We start from the raw sequence: 21,402 nt of genomic DNA on the forward strand, positions 1-21,402 counted from the left end.
TGCTCATAGAAGGTCATCTGATTGTTGGGGTTTTCTCTGTTTAATTACTGGACCTTTACTTTACACTATATATCGCACCTTAAGGTGACTGTCATTTTGATATAGCGCCTATATAAATCTAATTAAATAGAACTGAGTTGAATTGAAAAAATGGTAAAATTAATATATATGTCACATTATAATGGAAAGAGTTTAGAAGATCAAATTTCAAATCAAATATGTATCCCAGTGCCATTTTTCCTGTAAACATGAAAATATCTTTGCAGACCTATTTTATATGTATTGGCTCTGATTTTGAGTTGCTGGAAGTAGATCACTGGAACGTGCAGACACGAACAAATATTCAAAAGTAGGTTACAGTCAAGTGAAGCGAAAGGAAACCGTTTGTCTTTGAACAGTAGATGTAGGCAGATTAAAAACAATGTGTAAATTTGCCTGTAGGACATTCCAAGACTGGTGATTTTTGTTTGCTATTGTCCATAAATTCCATGGGAAAAGGGCAGCAACGTGTTTCTCTGTATTTTCCTCTGAACGCTGAATCTCAATGTTCTTACTGACTATCAAGTAAATATTTAAACAAGAAATGCCTCGAGTGACCTGCATATTTATGTAAATGGTGCGTTGCTTGGAGCCCTTGCAACACCTTAAATTCTTGACAAGTTTATCACACAACTATGTGACACTGTGTAGCATTTATCTACACACTGCACAACTCAAATGAGTGCAATTCAGTCTTACTATAAAGTTAAAAATCTGAATGTATGAAAATAAACTTAATTATAATAATAGCTGTAATCTTTTACATCAGGTGTCTTGCTGGCAGGTTTTTGCACATTTTGTCTGAAATAGGGAAAAGACACTTGACACTTTCGTTGCTGTTAGGCTTCATGTTGGAGCTTAGAGTAGAAAGACGTGGAGACAGCGCCCCCATATGGTCATAATCCTGATGTACTGGTTATTGTTCGCCACGAAAACATCACGTGATTTCATTCAATGACGACTGCCTCTTAGGCCACGTGTATCATCCCAGCAAACGCGTCTTACCCTGCGTTATATTTCTATACAAGCAGAAGAATGTTATTCACCTCTTTTGAGGTTAGGCTTGTAATCAGTGTGAATTTCATATATAGTGAGTAAATTTAGGTCAAAGGAACAAACATTTTACATGATATGATGATCAGAAAAAAAAAAGAGCAAAATAATGTGTAAAGAACAGAAAGATTTTAAAAATCTATGTGCTTTGACTATATGTAATATAGTTCCTAGAAAAGCAAGGCCCCTTATTGCCCAACTGCCCTGTTAAATCAATTGTCTGACAACAACCTTAAATATAAAAAGTTTGCATAAAGACACTACAAAGACTAGATAACACTAGAATTACAATTTACATATGTAAATGGTCTTTTCCTGTATAAACAGGGTATTTTGTTATTTTACATCAACCAATCATACCCTGCTTTTTTCCCCCTTCCTGGTCTTTCTGAATAACCTACATGAACTAAAAATAATCTCACTATACTCACATTTTGAAGCGGACAACCTATGCTAAGATAAAATAAATAAATAAATAAATAATGGCTTAAAATTGGTCCGTTATAGAGGGTTAAGGTAGAACCCAAAGGTTTGTGTATAATAAACAACTGAGAATTAAACAGTCTTGGAAGCTTATATTTAAAAAGTATGATAAGTCATGCTTTAATACAAAAATATTCCAAATACTGTACACTTGTTCTGAACATGTGCAAAATGTCAAAAAAAATATTTACAATTCCAGTAAACAGAATTTAAAAAAAAAACCATATAATGACCAATTGATCGGATTGAGTTTGAACCTAGAAAAACGGAAACGTTCTCTTAGAGATATTAAGCCCAAACTGAAGAAACAACACAGACACAACATCCAAGTGACAGGAATGGAACAATGAGAATGTTATTTACATGAGCAAGTATAAGACACAAAAGACCCACCAGGCTGGATCCATGCACACAAATTTTAAATGTAAAGTACTTGATTGAAATGTAAGATTGATGCGATTCAAATGTTAGTAGAGTTCCAAGTAAACAGGTTTCTGTGTAAATGGACATAGTGGTTATAACCACACGCTCAAAGATACAACGGTTGATTCTAAGGTCCTCAAAAGAATTTGTAAAATTTAAAAAACAAAACCATATCCCACACACACACACTTTTCCAGTTTTCTCCCAGTAAGAAATGCACTGGTCTCAAACTTGAGTTCATGGTTATAACATGAGTCTGCTCCTCCACATCAAGTCTTCTTTGTCCCTTTCACCCTCTATCAGAAGACTCTTTCACAGGCACGGAAATTTCTCAGACCAGGAGCAACAAGAGTTCTGTTTTTAATCACAAAGTCCTTCTTTTACAGAGATGTTGGCCTTTTTTTCATTTAATTTGCAGGAGCTTCATCTTGTTTCCTAAAAGCAGAAGAGGAACAATTAAGTGATGAACACTAACCTTTTAAAATGAACATTTATTGGAGTGACACTTACCCAGTCCTTTAAGAAATTTGTTCACACCACTTGGCTCAGGCTCAGGGCATGAATCCAGATACTCAGCCACTCTGGTTTCAAAGAGACCTGTGGGAAAGATGGAAAGACAGTAGCAGAAAAAAAGGATTAGACAGTCTTCATATGCTACAGCTCATTACGCACAGACCAGATGTCAAAAAATGTAGAAACGCAGTAGAAAAGTGCATTATTCCCATCACACTGACATACTCATGGTCTCTTTTACATGCAGGATCAAAGTTTGTCTCACCTTATTTTTCACTTACACCGTATCAAACGTGCGTATGCACAGTTTGAATTTATGTGTGTGGTCTGCACATCTTTATAAATAGCATTGAGTGGGAAAAGGCTTATGCATACTTTTTGTCCGTTTATACGCCCAGCCCCTAGTGCTTGCATGCAGGGAAAATTGTTTTCACTCAGTTTTAGGCTCGCTTGTTGTGACTCATTTAATTTAATGCATATGTCTGCTTTAATATGATTCAACACTGCTATTTATCCATTTACCGGTTATGTGGAAACAATGACTTGTTTATTTCAACTTTTATGCAACATCTTGCAGGATGATGTTTTATATTCTTCACATTCATCTGTCCCACCAAGATGTACAACGTTGGCTACGTTTCACTGTGAAGCTGGATGAATTCTAAATTTCTGTTTTGCTTTTGTATTTTGCTGTTTATTGGCACAGCTCTGCAGTTATTATGTTAAAAGGTAAAGTCAGCCTCTGAAGCAATGAAATCTAAATCGAGCACAGTTCCAGCTGGCATGAGTGTCTCCCGCCTCATGATTTAGTTTTACCTATTTTTTTCAGAACTCTAACAGTGGAAACAAAATATTCCCAAACAGAAAAAAACATAACATCTAAAAAAATGACCTCTTCCTCCTCCCTTGCGCAGCTCCTTGTCCTGAATGAAACCAGCAAACATCTGAGTGTCCATGAAGAGCTGCAGGAACTGCCGGACTCCCCGAGAGGGATGAGATTTGCGGAAACTGTCCCGCTGGAGCTCCTTGTTGCCATTGGGGGACTCGACCATGTGGAGTGGATAGTGTCCCACTAGCTCCACGAACAATCGCACAAACGCCTCCGACATCAAGGAGCTCAAATCAGTTTGCTGGTCTGAATGATTAAATAAGGAAAATGTTAGCACAGCAGTAAGGTTAATACTTAATGAAATGCTAAAAGCCTATGATTACATGAAAAAAAGAACAACAACAAGGGGGTCATCAACACAAATCTGGTTAAAGATTTGTAATCACACAACTGGAACTAATGAGCAGAAAACAGAATGTGCATTGATCTGCAGTAGGTTTGCCCTGCTGTGCTGCTGACATTTGCAGCTCATTTCTGCACAGCCAGATTTAGCTGGCAGAACAAAAGGACACACTGATAGTGCTATGATGAAAACTGATGCCAGCAAATATTCTTCTCATCGTCACTTTAAAAATGGAACTTCATCTTGTGATAGCGAGACTGTTTTGTAGATAAATCTTGTGTTCTTCGCGTCTGTTCCACCAACCTCCACACGTGTTTCCATTTTCTTCTCTCAGAATATCTTGCCTCTCCTCCAGGATCTGCTGCAACGCCGCCTGGAGTTTACTGGGCAGAATGCAGTCCTCATCGCCCAGCTGTCACACATCACAAGAAGGGTCAACAGCAGTCACATGATGCAGTTTCTAACCATGCATTTAATCCGTCACATTGTCTCATAGTTAATATCTATAGTAGCCTCAATATAAAAACATCAAATGTCACTCGTGTTTTCAATTTTTGCTGTGACAAACTAAATAATTATATTTGGTGCTTTGATCACATTGTTTTTTCATGCACTAGATTTAAAACCCAAGACCCAGTGTTAAACTTCAAAAGCACTCTGTACTGGGAAATGTAGCCATTTACTGTTTAATGTGCAAGAATGCAACAGGCCAAAGGAGCAGAATGCCTCCAGCCCACACTGTGCAAGTCAAAGATATTTAGCCCTTTATTCATAAATTCAAACTGAATGGAGGGATGTTTCTAGAATTACTCATTATGTGTATACTAATATAATGAGCACAACCACACAAAAGTCTGTCAATGACTGAAAAGACTTACTGTTAACTGACAAAATTGCAGCACTGAATCAGCCTTAATGTTTTGATTGTGACAGGACTATGTTCTGGGCTTACATCCCATATAATTTGTCACTCTCAAAATATTCAGCATGCTACCGAGGGACAAGTGTAGGCAAAGCCATCTTTTTGACTGAGACCACACCTATCATTCCCATTATACGTTGTGTGTACACACCTGAATGACAAACTTGTTTGCACACAGATCCACTATGAGCACCTGGGAAGACAGCAAGAAGAAGAATTGACAGTTACTAACTGTAAGACTTAACAATTGTGTAATAAGAGTTATATAAAGGTCCAGTGAGTGTGAGTTACAGTGTGCTGCTGCACAGTGGAAGCAACAGCATGCGTGGAGTGAATATACAGCCAATAAACCATTACACAGGCAGGACTGTCTTTTTAAAGCTCTAATTGTTTTCAAAATTATTTTTACAGACCTCTTCAATGGGAAGCTCCAGCACCTGTGGCAGGCAGGGTGCCAGCACCCCAATAAGGAATGGGGTGGGGGAACAGCTGATGTCCAGCATGCTGGCTGGTAACACCGGCACGAAGGTGTGCTGCCAAGTAAACGGGTAGAGCAGCGCCAAGGCTGCGTGGCTGCAGCGTGACAGCACACTGCAGTGAAGAGATTAGATGAGAGATGAGGTTTATCAAAACACTATTCATGCAATTCCCACACAGATCACATGACACTGAGATATCAATCATGGCTCCCTAAAGATAGAGGATGGCCACATGTATTATTTTTCCACCAAACACTCACAATAAACTGTAAGAGCTTTCAGCAAAACGCCTTAAGTATCAAAGGATTCTCTCAATGCAACTGATCTATGTTAATCCTCTTAGTTCAGCAGTCACTGCTACTCCTGCTGACACTCCTCGTCCCTTTACAGAAAGTTGCATGCGTGCTGTGAAAATCCTCCTCCGCTTTCACCTGGTTGCTCAACTTCTACAGCTAACATTTTCTTGGTTTTGCCAAAGAGCCTTTTTTGTGTTTTTCAAACAGTATCTGTAGCCTCACTAAGATATTCAATCTTTAAAAGGTGAATCGCTAATTTCCCCCAACGTTTTCAGCTGCTCTTAGCAAAAAGCCAAATTTCAAATAAAGCTACTTGGAAAAGAAATTTTAAAAAATTTCTCATGGACATTTACTTACGATCTACATTTAATAACTTTCTAATTACCATCAGTCACTTTTAGAGCACTTAACAGAGCAGTAATTGCTTGCCATGCTATTAGAAACTTTTAATTAGTAATTTAGTGTATGTGATCTTTTGATTTTTCTTAATTAATTTTAGACTGTCACTTTCTCTAATGTGGCAGTCTCTATTTTTTAAGCTCAGTGTAACAAGCAGCTCACAGATGTTACTTAAATGATGTAAAACACAGTTAATTTCACCATGTGCAATGTGTTATTTATACCCAGTGTTAGCATTTCTATATTACTTTTTGGTTATTTGGCTAGAGTAAAAGTGAGTTATGGTAACTGGATCAGAGAAACACATTGGTGCAGCATTGCTCGGGTATTGGCATATAACTCTGCACTAAGGTTGTACACATACCAGTCATATGCTTGAAGTTCCAGGTCTGATTAGTTTCGAGTTTGTCTCTTTTGCTCTCTATATCCCACTCTGCTCTCTAAATGTAGCATCTGAGTATTCTGTCTTTCCTCACAATTGAGCAGCTCAAAATTGTATTCAGTGTGACTTGTTTTGAGCTGTTTTGTGTATGTAGCAATTTTTAGTTATCCTACAAGGATACAAATGATGTTAAAAGAAGCCTCCATGTCAGCCTGAGCACAGACAAACTAGAGTGGATCATGCATGATCCGGGCAGCATATGAACTACTTGGTGTGAACAAAAGCCAAACCAATGTTGGACAGAAATCGGTGTTACATCCTGTATCACCTAATGTTCTCACAACTTTTTGAAACAGGTGCTCAGCTTTAACAGGAACTGTTAGAAGTTTGACATAACAATGCAAACTTACAAAGGCATATATCATGGTGGAGCGAATTACCCACTATATTGCTGTATTATAGCCATCAATGCCTGACTGGTCCTGCTGTGAGATGCATGCTACTACATCATACCTGAGTTTGTCAGCGACAAAGATGACCCTCCTCTCGAGCAGAAGGGAGGCGAAAACCTGCAGGAGTTTTGTGACACTGAGACATTCCAGCAGACTGTCAAAGTCCACATGCTCCAGTCTGGAGTCCACAGGTCGGCATAAAGTCAGTTCCTTGCAAAGCAATGAGAGCACACTCAGTCAGGCTAAATATAAATTGTAGTTGTTGACAGTGTGTATGAATGGCTGAAATGTTTATGCAAAACTAAGCCTTTTAGGATGCTGAATACCCATGTTCATGTTGTTCGATCTTTTAACATCTGCCAGATCACCAGAGACTTATGAATGATTAGAGCCAGGGGTTTTGTTCTGTTCTAGCCACATATCGAATAAACATAATTCCGGGAACTAGAGGTTGTTTTTCTTTTTTTAAAGAATGAAATCTGATACGTGCATTTCAGCCTTGTAATTCCTCCGATACAAGTTTTTCCATGTGGGTATGCCAAACAAAAGCATAAAAAGCACCTGGGGAGATAAGTGTGTTTTTTGTCCTGACTCTCTCCCCTCATCCCCAACTGGTCAGGGCAGATGGCCGCCCATCCCTGAGCCACGCTCTGCCTGAGGTTTCTTCCTGTTAAAAGGGAGTTTTCATTCTTCCCACTGTTTTCAAGTGCTTGGTCGCAGGGAGTAAAATATGATTATTGGGGTTTTTTCTCCATTATAGTAGGATCTTCAACTTGAGCACGTTGAGGCAACTGTTGTGATTTCGCTATATAAGTAAAACGGTGTTGAAATGAACTGACTATGATGCTGAGCTCTTGAATTTTAAGAGGTTATAGTCAATGGTCAAATGATAGATGGGGACTTTAGATATAGGTTTTAAATCTAGGACTTCCAAATGTAAGGCTTTGACTTTGCCACACTCCCTGAGTTTTACTGGAAAGGATCCTTACTTTGCATATTTTGACTCTGTAAAACAGAAGTGATCAAACAGTTTGCTGTCAGTGTTTAAAAACACATATATATGTTGCAGCATGGCTGAGCCCTATTGTTTTCACAAATACCCTAAAATTTTGAGTCATTCTGAGTTTGCAGAAGGGAGTGGCTAGAAGGAGCAAAACTACTAATTAACATTTCCTCTTTTGGTTTCAGGCTTACCTCACTCCCAGCGCCTGGGACGAAGCTCTTAACGGTAACTGTGCGTCCAGGGGCTGGAAAAGGAGCTTCCATCACAGTACGCATAAAAGGGTACACGAGAGCCGGAGATATTTCTCTGCGCCTCTCCACCTCTTCCAGAATCTGGTCAGACAAAGCCAGATGAATCAATTTTTGCATGCAGATGGGGTTTTCCTTCAGAGCACACTACTGGTTGTTAATTTCCCTCAGGCCAACTGAAGGATGGATGAGACACAGTTACATGCATATGATTTCCTTTTGGGAAAGAACCCCACACCCAGTGACTCCTCAGGATTATCTTCTAGTGCACCCTCATCCTATCTTTAAACATGCAGTTTTAAGGCAGCGGGTTTCACAATGTTCAGGGGATTAGCACTAAACTGTAGTCGATCCAGCTCTTTTCATGTCGCAGTAAAAAGTTCTATCAGCAGAAATATGTGTGCACATGTGTTGTGTCTTTACCTTTGCAAAAAGATTGAAACAGCCCAGCTTGCTGACAATACAGTGCACCTCAGGAAGTCTCTTCCCCTTTCCACTGGGCTTAAAGAGACAGTTTCAAATGATAAAAAGGAAGAAACAGAGATGTCATTACAACACCATTAAACACGGCATATCTCTCTCAGTCTCTAAAATGGCAGGAGTAGAAAATCCTAAAAGTCATAAAGTCTCCATCCATGTTTTTCATAGTGGCAATCAGTTTTCCCCCCCCATGTCCTCTTCATAAGACGTAACATCCAATGTTGAAACTATAAAAAAACCCTGAAAAATCTGCAAAAAAAACTGTGCTTGGACAATAAAATTTAAGTAGAATATCAATGACATAAAGCTAATCTGGATCAGGAACCATCACAATCCACAGAATATAGGCCATAAAAATGACAAAAGCAAGCTGGAGCATAATTTGGCTGCAGACCCATGAAGTGATCACTTGGTGTACCGGTAAGTTGGATTAAATCCTATTGAGATTCTTTGTAATCATGACTGGACCGTTTTGTTGTTATGAAAGCAGTCATATGAAGTTATTCTCTAACTGCAAATTGAAGATTTCTAAGTGCAGGAAAACCGGGCGGCACAAGTAATCTGAGCATGAGTTTTATGCTTTGGGGATTTACAGCAGACACTTTGCAATGGTTTCCGCCATGTTACAAACACAATTACTGGATTAATCAAGAAAATAACCTGCAGGTTAATGAAGTGAAATTGAAATAGATGTTAATGACACAGTATCTGAAGCAGCGTCTGGAGAAACAGCAAAACTGAAAAAGCTCTCTAAGTTGTGCGAGTTGAGAAAAACAAAATATAAAACTCTCCACATTAGATGTGGCCTAGATCTGTCTGTACTACCCAACAACAAAGTTTATCGCAGACATCTTAACAAGACAACTGCAATAGCAGTAACAAAGCAAAAGAAAAGCACAACACTTGTCATAATTTCAACATACAAAACTGAACCCTTCTCAGGCTAAGGAAAAGGGAACATGATGAAATTCTTCTTGCTCTCTGTCATTAATACAGAAGTGGTTTATGGTCTGTGACTCACATCTAAGAGATATTGAGTAAGCACAGGGCAGGCTGCCATATCATGACACACACACACACACACACGAACATTTGAGTCAAATGCTCACCAGGATCTTACGGCAGTAACAAAACCAGCGGCTGCCATCTTCTCCAGTCAGGACAAAGGAAAACGTCTCGCTGTCAACGCAAACACAGATAATGCTATTTATCCGAGGTAATTTAACCATGATGTTCCATGTATAAAAATTGGTGGGAAAAGAGCTGGCTTGATATGAATGATTTCATTATGGAATCATTTCATTACAATTAATTAAACAGGAAAAACACTACACTAAATAAAGACAGACAGAACAGAAAATATGTACATGTACATATTTGTCGTCTGGTAGTTTGTATTGGCACAGATGCATATTTTAGAGGCAGGAAGGGAGTGCAAGTTCTGAGCATAACCCTCATTACAACAATGAACCGCACAGACAAAATGCATGCCCAATTCCCCTTAGCACTCCAATTTAATTAGATCAGACAAAACTTTAATCATCCCTGTGGGGAATTTAAGTGATTGCAACAGTGATTTATGGGTTACAACTAATAGCTGGAGATATTAATAGAAAAAGAGGAAATGGGGTAATAAACATGGCATAAATAAGAACGCTGAACAATACAAAGTCAACAAAAGGACTCCAACACAAAGAAAATGAAAGGAAGATGAAGAAATAATACAGTCTCATGTTACCATTACATCACTGGCTTAGCTTTGCTGTGACACAGCATACATCAGGCATGGTGTTAAAACATTGTTGTTGTGTTTAAGCTGACCTAGGCATCAGTGCAGAAGGTTTCCAGTCCTGAGAATCAGGGAAGCAGAACCTTGGGATCACCTTCAGCTGATCCTCAGCTTCTTTAGAAAGCCGGGACGACTTCTCAAACTGAAAGAGAAAAACTCAAGGCTACTACAGGCCAGTCGATTCCCAGAGATCCAATAAAATCAATAAAACAAACAACAACAAAAAAAAACACCAAAAATTAAAAGTGTTAAAAGTTTCCTGTAAATTAAAATAAATAAATAATAATAATAATAATAATAATAATAATAATAATTTTTTAAAAATCAACAAACATGCACAGTCTCAAGTATGTGGTCGAATGCACCTAAAGAGATCATTTCTTTTATATTCCAGGGAGAAAAATGCAAATATATACCCAAATCTGGAAAAACACATCAAAAGAGTCCATCTGAGAAGCCTTATATCAGCCTGGGAAATTCCCCGTATACAAATTCTCAAAAGGATTTTTTGTTATGTACAATGAGAATCCCTTAATATCACCAAACAAGATTACAATTTAGTTGTGAAATTGTCACAAATGACATCAATTCATGCAATATGAACAAAGCAGAGTTGTGCAGACTGCTAACCATTTTGGGGAACTGTTGTGTAATTTCAGGGGAGTAGGTGTTTTCTTGGGAGCTTTTTCTTAGTGACACCACCACAAAGATCTGGAAAAGCTGCTGCTGCTGCATCTGAATCAGGTCTCTCTCCAGGGTGCGGTAGCCTGGCCTTCGTTTCAATGTAGACTGGATGTAAACTGATCTCCTGGAGCCTGTTCAACACCACACAGTGACACAATACAGTCATGTTTATCCTGGGAAAAATCCCAACCAGCACAGAGAAGCAATAAAAGGTCTTCTTAATGTCTATATAATGTAAAACTGTAGCTATAACACTGACTACTTTAAGGTTGCTCAATGATGACCTATCATGCTAATTTCTAACTCTGCTTTTTATTCTTCAACTCTACTACAGCGTTGCATGATTCACACTAAATAAAGAATCCTTTTTATCTTATGCTGAGCCTTGATTCAACTTATTTCATTCACTGCCTGAAACAAGCTGTTTTAGCTCCATCTTTCTAATGAATGACTTATCCTTTAAACATTAGTTGAGCTCCTAATTAAAAACTTTGGAGATGTTTGGTGTGATCATTTAACACTAACACTATACAGTATATGATGTTTTTATCTTCTCGTTTTACCGTAGCACTGGATTTATACTTTCATTTTTAGGAACTAATAGTATTTACTCCATATAAAGTTATCTACCTGTAAACTTTACCCAGAACTAGCATAAAGTGAAAGATTCTGTACGTTTGTTATACCTTTGGTGCCGTCCTCAGGGTCACTCTCAGTCCCGCTGGTCTCCTCTGCTTATATAAATTGGAGGAGGAGGGATAGATTAGTGAGAAGCAGAGGAATGGGGAAAACTTGACAGGCCATAATCAGATGCAGACAGCAAGTCTTTGTTTCATAATTTCATTTCATTGCCAACTGCGACTGGCCTTATGTGTATCATCAAAAGATGGGTATTTCCACCAAGAGGCTCAACTTAATCTTGATGTGTTGATGTGGATCTGCCACTATGTGTTTGTGTCTCACCTCGCACGGTGACTCCTTGGTTCTTCACTCTCTTCCTCCCTCGCTTGTCATCAAAGATCGTCTCGATTTTGTTGACATACTATGTATTAGAAGCACAGGTGCTTGTCAGCCCCATAATTTTAGAGCCATTGCAGAATCCTGATTACATGGAATTATGATATATAGCCACTAACAGCTACTAAATACATAATTATATTACAGATTTTCAGCATTTTTTTCTTCTTTTTTTTTAAAACCCCATACCCTTGTTGTTCTTTCTAAAAGAACATAGAGCGGGAAGCTTAAACTTTGTTTTTAAAAGAAGCGCTGCCAATTGAGGAAACAAACTCGTATGGCAATGACAAGTAACATGTCTAACTAACCATAACAGCACTGTTTTGAAGCAGAACAATACATAATAAATGAGTTATTGTCAAGATCTAAATGTGTATTTTTAATATATTCAAAGAGTTCCCAAAAGCGGTTTGTCTAAAATATTTAAGAATACTCAACTCACTCAATATTTCATTATTACTACAGTTTCAGATATTCATTTTACACTATTGAAAAGTTACACAATGGTCTCTTCCTAAAAACAATCAAAATCAACATGACGGGCTTTTTCAAACTAGCTCAAACTCATGGTACTTGGGTCACATTGGGTTTTTTAAGCCATAACCTCTTTTTTCTACAAATATATTTTAAAAAACGCTTTTTTCCCTCTTTACCTTGTCAGTAAAGTCTGTCCCTGTCCAAAACCTTTCCACAGCCATGGGTTAGATGTCCGTAATACTCTTCTGTCTGAATTTACACAAAGTGTTTACACATACTGCTCCAACACTATCTATTATTTTCAGCATCAGCTTCTTCCTGTTCAACAAGTAACCGCCTCCTTTTCTGTTCTACGTAAAACATGAATCATCATTCACTGCCACTCTGTCAGTCACAGGTCACATGGAAATGGGCACCAAAAATGCTGTCAGCCAGCCATAGTATCAAATTCAATTGTATGTGCAAATATACCTGGGGTATCCTGTGTATTTTCTGAGTGCTTCCACGCCGTGGTGCAGCTGGTTTGGGAGTGTCTGCAATGGTTGAAGATTTGGACACAGCTTGGAACACCTTCCTGTCCACTTTACTAGCATACCTGTATAACGTTTGGGGTTTAGAAGGCAACTGGAACAAAAGAAGTGCTAAGTTAATGCTCAGTTTCAGATAATTACTTGGTATCAAACTACAATAATTCCTTCTTCCTTTGTTTCTCAGGTTGACACATTTGTTACATTGATGCATAACTAATAAAAATACTCCTGTACTATTAAAGCGGGACATACATGGAATGTTATCCATTACCTTTGGGAGAGGCCTTGCAATAGGGATACACATTGGAGATAGCTTGACATCCTCATAGGGGTTATCTCTGGTCACATCACCTGAGGGTAAGGTAGAGTGATGGGAAGGATTAGACAGCATGCCTGGACGTCTTCAAGACATAGAAGCAACTGAGACAGCCTAAATTTGCTGAAACTACAACAAATTGTTTAAAATGCATGGTAGCACCTATCTGCCAAGTGCTGTGAAATACTGAATTTGTGACATTGCAATGCAAAAGCTATTATTATACACTTGTATCAAACAGCTAGGCCACATTTACAGACACTACATATTGTGAATAGGTGTTATGTCTGATCCCACTAGTCACAGCATGTTTTTCCATCGTGAACATGAGGAATAATTCTAGTAACTGTAGGAAATCTGTGGGCAATCAGGAAAAGGAAACATCATCAGTTGAGCTGCTATACTTAGTACTACTAAGTAGTACTAAGTATAGTATGCTTAGTACTACTAAGTATACTATACTAAGAATAGTATACTTAGTATACTATTCTTAGTTAGCGTATTGTCTGTCTTGTTAATGTTGGTTTATAATGGAGCACTGTAACAAAAAAATATTTTCCCCCAGGGATCAATAAAGTATTCTGATTCTGATTCTGATTATACAACAATAAGCCAAATCCTAACTGAGAATACTGAAATTTACATCAACCCAGCGACAGGTACCCAGGAGTCTTTATGATTTCCTGTCTTTGTCTTTTGTGCTAACAGCCAGATAAATCAGAAGCTCTGGAAGTTCATTCAAAATCAGCTCCACATTGGGAATAGGACTTACAGACGATGTCCTCGTAAATATTGTCATCAGAGTAGGCATGGTAAAGGGCATCATCTGCCCGAGGGCCTTGCTCTGCCGTCAGGCGTGATGCATCCTCATACTCAAAGGACTTCCTGTGACAGGGAGAGAAGCGATGGCAGTGAGAAAGGCTGTTGACCTAAAGATAACCATTATACTGTTCACTCTATTGTTGTATGTTTAGCCATTGCCCGACAACAAAATGCCTTGTTGATATGAAACCCAGAAAAACAAGGAGATAGTGCAGGGAGAGAGAGAATAATCATCATGGAAGGAAATGACTGAGCGCATGATAGAGAAGTTGCAATATGGTAACAGTTTTTCTGTGTCACAGACAGTACAGAAATATGGAAATGGACAGTCTGTCTGAGTGCAGAAACTGAAACTGCGATGTTACTAAAGTTCACGTGATAAAATACCTGGCCAGGTGCAGATACTTCATAATGTACAAGCTTAAATGAAAGCTTCCTCTAAAGATGGTAAACAAGAAGCCCTGTGCTACCTGTGTGCAGACATGACAGGAAGACTCCGAATCGAGCTACTGGCATAAACTAAAAAGGTTGATTACATTGCCTACAATACGTAACAACAAAAATATTGCACAATTAGTAGTTTGTGAAACTCTGTTTTACAGTTTATGAAACATCCTGTCCTGTGCTCTAACAGAGGGGAAACAGACTTTCTCTACCTACATGTGAAAAAAATAACCATTCAAACTTTTTAATCTATTGGACAAGCAAACTTTCGTCCTCTTTGAAAGGGTACCTAATGATAAAGGCACTGCAATCAATAACACCTACACCTACCTATGTTTGTATCTTTATATTTCAACAATAGAGTAGGAAATATACCCCATTATTCATTATACTGTCAAATGTATGAAATTAGAATTAATGGATCCTGATTAGAGGCCAATAATTAGAACCTTTTTAAAAAAAACAACAACATATGGTCCAAGTATCAAGTTCTCTTTTACACTCAAGTATATTTTACCATTATTCACCGTCTAAAAACCTCTTTAAAGTCTTCAAAATGCCCGAGTCTATTATTAATATTTTACACTGCATGTATTATAAACATCTGCCAGTTTTCTATGACTGGCCAATCCAGGAAATTCAGCCAGTAGAGCCTTTGATGCAATAAAAGGTCATCAGAAACAAAAATTATATTACAGGATCTGCAGGGACAGCACCAGTCAAAAGTCCATCCAAAGTGCTGACTGGTATTGTAATCATTTCAAATGCTGGTGTCAAAGTGCGCGGTTCTACTGTCAGAAGGACAGCACCAGCTTCAGGTGGAATGGCCAAGTCAGATTTGAATAACACTGAAATATTGTGCACGCAGGATAACCCACACACAACTTCAGATATTTTACATGATAACAAATTGTCAGCAAGGTATATTAGTTTCTAAGGCCAAAGGGTGTACTTTCTTTATCTGCAGAGAAGTAAAATCTATCAATCATTTTTTTATATTTTGTTGAAACCATTGATCACTCCTTTTCTTTACCATCTTTGTCTGTATGTACCGTATTAAAAAGGATTAAATGTTTGCTTTTTATGTGTCAAAAGCAATGGTTTTCACAGGACTACAGATAATATAAGCATGTGACACAGTTTAGTCTTGTTTTACTCGGCCTTTAAAATAATGAAAGAGGAACTGTGTGTGTGTGCCCGATGAAGATGACCCTGGACCCATGGCTGCTCAGGAACTAGGCCATTTCTAGACAATAGACGACAATGCTGCCAGATATCATGTGACATCACACCAGGACCCCAGCCAGCAATCAGACTCTGACAGTACCCTCCCCACCCCAAAACTGCTCTACATATACTGTAACTGTTCAGTAAACCTTTCTACTATAGTTTATATCAAAGAAAGTGCTGCAACAGTTCCATTCTACTTTACTTTTAACAAGTACTCTATGATTATTTATGCTTTTCTTTTTGTGCACTTACTGACCTGTTCTTTTTATGTCTTGAAAGTCCTTCACTCTTTCCAACTGGACACGGAGGAGGTGGGAAGTTGGGTGGTTGAGCTACCCTCCTGGTTCTCGTGTTGGAGTGATTGTTATGAGAGGACCCTCTGTCCCATTGTACCATGTACCCTGTGTTGTTACTGTTCTTGGTTCCCCGATACTGGAATGTCCGCTGAGGTTTAGGAGGGGGATTAGCTTCACCTGATGATCCTCTGCCTTTCTCCCAGAGCAGTCTGTTTCCCTCAAGCTTCCGCCAGAAACCCCGGGAAGTGTAGAAGTTACCAGCAGGCATGTTGTCTTCTGGATCATCAGTTGACAGAGGTAGAGGTTTAGAAACTACTTCAGCATCCAAGATACGACCTATTTTTTGGTCACCGTTGGCAGTAATGATTCGTTTATCTGTAGCCTCCACTTTGGGAGATGCAAGTATTTGCGTTGAAAATGTTTTATTTCCTGGCGACGTGGCTAATAATTCACTGGAACCACTACGCACCGGTTCTGACTTCCTGCCACCCACACTGTGTCCAGCCTGTGCTGGGGATTCCTGAAAATCAAATTCCGAGTTATTTCTTTTTGAGACGTCGGCTTTTGCATGAAGACCGCCTCTCCAGCTCTCGTTTGGACAACCATTGCCTAGGAGATCTCCAGACAGAGTCCGAGATACAGTCAGAGGATGTACTTTCACTCCAGTATCATGGCCACTGCTCTGCTGACTGCGGCCTTCCCACTGGGAGATCTTCTCCTTGATGTTAATGACTTGCTTGTGAGAAGGTATCCTCAATGGTGGCCGTCCTTGCTTGGCTGTGGGAGCCTCATTCTGCAGCACAACCTCACCAACCCCACGTCTGACCTGCTCCGCTCTTAGAGCCAGCATATTGTGTCAGCTCATCGCGAATCCTCCATAGGTAAATGTATCAAGTATTTCCCCACAACAGACAGAATCTACTTATTGTTAATTATCCATAAACTGTAATCAAAATCAAAAGAGCCACAAAGTTTATTGTTGGTTCTGTTCTGTCTTCATGTCGTTGTGTGGTGGCAGAGGATCGTTTTCCTCTTGTCTCATTTTATAAAACAACCTAAAAAGAAGATGACAGACTAAAATTACTTATCAGTACAATTAAATCACATCCAAAGAGCACAGTGCACACTGTAGGATCAGAGAAACAAAACCCCAAGGGAAATCTTTCCCCTGAAACAGCATGCATCCAAAGGTGAAGACAAGAACATACTCATGTGAATGCTGGTTTCTGAAAATAAACCTAGTAAAAAAAGAGAAAAAAAGTAAAGACAGTGACAGTGACACATACACTACTATGTATGTGTGCAGTGACCCCCCCCCCCAAAAAAAAAAATAAAAAATTCTTCTAGGCCTAGGAGATTTCTGTGATGCCTTCTTCCTAGGCCTCCTTATAGCTGGTCAAATACAAAAACACCTGTAGTACAGCAAATCAAATGCACCTCATTTGAAAGGCTGTCTTTAAATGGTATGGGGGAAGACCGTCTATGCCAGGGGTCGCCAATCCCAGTCCACGAGGGCCGGTGTCCCTGCAGGTTTTAGATGTGTCCTTGATCCATCACAGCTGATTTAAATTTAAATGGATAAATTACCTTCTAAACATGTTTTGAAGTTCTCCAGAGGCCTGGTAATGAACTAATCATGTGATTCAGGTGTGTTGACCCTACAGGGACACCGGCCCTCGTGGACTGGGATTGGGGACCCCTGGTCTATGCGATTTCATGAAGCGTTTGAGACACGGAAAAACACACGAATCTCATTTCATGCATAAAGAGCCAACGACAATTGATGACGGGGAGCATTTTAACCCCACCTATCCACATGTGGTCGAGCTCTAGATTAGGCGTTCCTCACGTGGTTTAACTATTTATCAGACACAAAAAATAAAAAGATATAAGACAACATATTCTAAATAACTGCGGCCTTTGCTATATGCACTTTAAACTAAAAATCACATGTTGTCAAACATGCACAGATTTGATGTCTGCGATTGTTTTGCAATGCACTCAGTCTGATTTATATATCCTTAGCCGGCATCAACATGATTGCTGAAGTCTCTTGCTCCTGCTTCGCTGGAACCAAACTATTTGGACACGTCGCACATGAGGATCAAGAAGGGGAGACATGGTAAAATTCCACAGCATAGTTCATGATGACTATGAGCTGCATTCCTGCAGATGGAGAGGAGGAGGGTCAGTAAATAGATTCAGCTACAGACAGTCGGACAGTCACTCAGTCTTGCAAATGACACCTTTGTCTGCGTTTGACCCAAATTAAACGTATGTTTGTAGTGGAATGCTGCTCCATCATAGCCAGACCACGCAATGACAATGCAGCTCCCGAACTGACCCACTTGCACTTATTCGTCTGTGTGCGGTATGTAGTACAGGAAGACATGAGTTGCGTTTCCTGAGCTGCAGGAAGAAGGATCAGCAGTGTCCATAATTATGGTGCAGAAAGATTTTCACCCAACCACTGGTTTAAGCTATGTTTAGATCATCTATATTCAAACACTGACTTGGAAATACAAGAAATCCAGAAATATATCAGCCACTGGCCACTTACAGTAACACTGTGAAACATATCAAAATGGGAGCTTCCCTCTTTTCCATGGTATTCAGTTAAAATCAAATATTAGTCCCAAAGCAGTGAACTGTACATTGTTGTGTAGAAAAGCCAGAGGGAAAGTCAAAATGAACGTTTTAATAAGGCGTTCAGCTTTACAGAGTGGCATCCCAGCATTATTTTAGTGAAACTCACTGAGTCATCCATGTAGAAACTAGACAGGGGACACACAAAGCTTGGAGAACCCAGTCATCAGTTGGCAACTAAATTAAACCTAATTGCAGCTTCAAAACCGCCACAACACGCCCTGCAGAGACGTGTGGCATGACATGACATGTTGGAGGTGAGGTATTGTACAACTGTAGTTTATCACCAGCAGTGGCAGTCGGGAGTATAATAAAAGAAAAATGCAGGTTTGCTTTACACCAACATAAAAGGACAGAGCAAGATAAAGTACCTTAAAACGACTGATCCTTCAGCAGTCAGCGGGGTACAGAGGCATTCATTTCCACATCTCCAATGAGGGAGTGACAGACAAACAGCTTTCATGAGGTGTTTTGTGTCAAGTTGTTGCTGCTAGCTGTGCCAAAACAGTCCAAATCCTCTCATAAACACAGACTGAGGCAGATAAACAATCTAAACATCATTACTTCACAATACCACAGTGATAACACCTTGAGTGGCACATGAATATCGAAGAGGCTTTGTCTTGACAGTTATCAATTAACCAAGTTGATTTTCCTATATATTTGGCAAAGCAGACAAATGATTTTCATAGAGCATTTTACAGCCTTAAAGGACAGAGACCTTTGGGAGCTCTATGGCCTGAATTGCCTCCATATTTTCTGTTATGAATAGTTACTATGTCCAGATAAACGGAGATAAACTGGAGATTAGCAGGAATGCATGCGGGCTGAGTGAAAGGAAACTAGGCTCATGTTTTAAAAAAACAACAACAACAACTGTAAAAATAAATAAATAAATAAATAAATAAATAAATAATAAAAAAATGTCACCCCGCCCTTGCAAAGAACTGAAACTTGGAAACTTAACGGACTCGTTATGGTGAAACCTGTTAAACCGCCGGCTGGAACAGCAATACAGGAATAACGTTTTAGTCACCAGTGAAATCGTACAGTGTAATAAACGAAAAGAAGAAAAATAATAAAAATAATTTATTGGATGCATGCCGAGTTGAAGAAAGGGACTTACTGAACCAGAAAAAGTATTGATACTTACATTAAAACGTGATAATAGCTATACATAATACCGTCAGGTTAAACTTGCCATAGTTTCAGTGGCGTTTGGTGTTGACTTGTCACCATATGAAGAAAGCACAAGGATTGGAGAAGTGTGGGAGAGCTATAAATTTTACGGCCAGCTATTAGCTAACGATATCACTGAATGCAGAAACAGAGCTCCTTGAACATTTTAACTAGGGTTTTCTACGAGAAAGTGATATATAAGCTGTGAAGTAAGTGTAAAGATAGAAAGATGGGTAGATGTGATAGAATCCATACTACTTACCAAAGTATAAGCAGGACTCATGTTCTTTCCTCGTTTTCCCGGCGATAAAATAAAAACCGCAAATAAAATCCGACTGCGCTCGGTCTCATCGTTCTATCTGGGAAGGTCTCAATAACGTAAAAAAAAAATGCTACCGTTGTTCAAAAAAAGCAGCCTACAGACTGGTAAACTTAACTTATGAGCACGAAAACTTTATGAGGTATAAAAACGTACCGCTTATACTAATATCTAAACACAGCATGAACAACAACCACAAAGAAAGTGGCCACAGAGGAGAGAAAAGCTGCTAAAGCAGAACACTCCTCGCCCTCCGTCTTTGGACAATTAGCGTCAAGTCAGCCTGAAAATGCGATTTCCGGTTGTAACTTTCAAAATATAAGAGATAACAATTCACCGAGTGTCGTTTCCCCCAATTTATAAGGTGTTCATTGAACTTTCTGGGTGAAAATTGTTTTGTTTTTTTTGTTATGTTCAGTTTTTTATGTTGTCCGTTTTTTATTTTTTATGTGTCCTTTATAAAACGTAAATATTGTAAAAGTAAATGTATTTTAGTCCACTGCAATTGTACGTTTGCTGGCGTCAGTTGTCCAACAAGACCACCGGGATATCGACATCATAACACATGCCACTGAGTTTTGGGAGCAACAAAAGTATCTGAAATGATTTCAAATAATAAAGGAACAAGCAACATTTACATGCATTATCCACCACACCATTATTTATGACAGCACTGCTGGAAGTGGTTAACAAATAACTGTGTTGGGGGGTTGTAATGCAACATTTCTGTCTTGTTTACAATAAAAATAGTTTACCGTGCTTTTATTTGACTTCCAGCTTCCCTCATACTGTTTCTGTCGAGCTTGACGCGCTGACTGTGAGAAAGTTTGCCTGAAGCCTCCAAGAGAGACGACGTCATCACCTCAACTCCTGCAGCTGTCAACACTGAACAAATACTGCTGTCTTTGAGTGTCCTGGGAAATCTAGACACTGGGTTAGGAGCTCCATCTTTGCGATCGCACAACTTAATAAACATAACTAGGTGTTTAATTTATGACGTTTGTGATGCAGAGCTTTAGCCTCTCTAACGTAATTGTGAACTTTAGACTTTATACCTTGTCTCAAACTTGATCTTGGCAACATGATGTGAACTCGGTTCATTTAGGTTAGAACAAATGCTGACTTTCATATCGTGTTTTGACTTATAGCCTAAGGTAATTTTGCTGCTAAACGTTAAATAAATAAGGTAAACAGCTTTCAAGAAATGTCTTAAGGCAACACAGTAGGACAAGATCTTCCTGTCGGGTAA

General features: G+C 39.0%; 1 protein-coding gene across 2 annotated transcripts; it reads right to left on the reverse strand.

Annotated features, from left to right (window-relative positions):
- Positions 1-1,670: 1,670 nt before the first annotated feature.
- Positions 1,671-20,444, reverse strand: dennd2c (DENN/MADD domain containing 2C). Of its 2 annotated transcripts, none has more exons than XM_026153181.2 (19): positions 20,097-20,444; positions 15,970-17,064; positions 13,990-14,102; positions 13,173-13,252; positions 12,843-12,995; positions 11,841-11,919; positions 11,564-11,608; positions 10,824-11,008; positions 10,226-10,335; positions 9,514-9,583; positions 8,348-8,425; positions 7,868-8,008; positions 6,735-6,883; positions 5,079-5,256; positions 4,817-4,858; positions 4,047-4,155; positions 3,404-3,646; positions 2,509-2,595; positions 1,671-2,433 (listed from the first exon to the last, which is right to left on the reverse strand). In XM_026153181.2, the coding sequence occupies exons 2-19, from the start codon at positions 16,857-16,859 to the stop codon at positions 2,402-2,404; spliced, it is 2,784 nt and encodes a 927-aa protein (XP_026008966.2). In that variant the 5' UTR covers positions 16,860-17,064; positions 20,097-20,444; the 3' UTR covers positions 1,671-2,401. The 2 variants fall into 2 exon arrangements, with proteins under 2 accessions (XP_026008966.2, XP_026008962.2); XM_026153177.2 differs by having other exon boundaries at positions 11,564-11,611.
- Between the last annotated feature and the right edge of the window lie 958 nt (positions 20,445-21,402).

The sequence above is a fragment of the Astatotilapia calliptera genome, chromosome 20 (genome assembly GCF_964374335.1).
Source record: "Astatotilapia calliptera chromosome 20, fAstCal68.1, whole genome shotgun sequence".
Classification (NCBI taxonomy): domain Eukaryota; kingdom Metazoa; phylum Chordata; class Actinopteri; order Cichliformes; family Cichlidae; genus Astatotilapia; species Astatotilapia calliptera.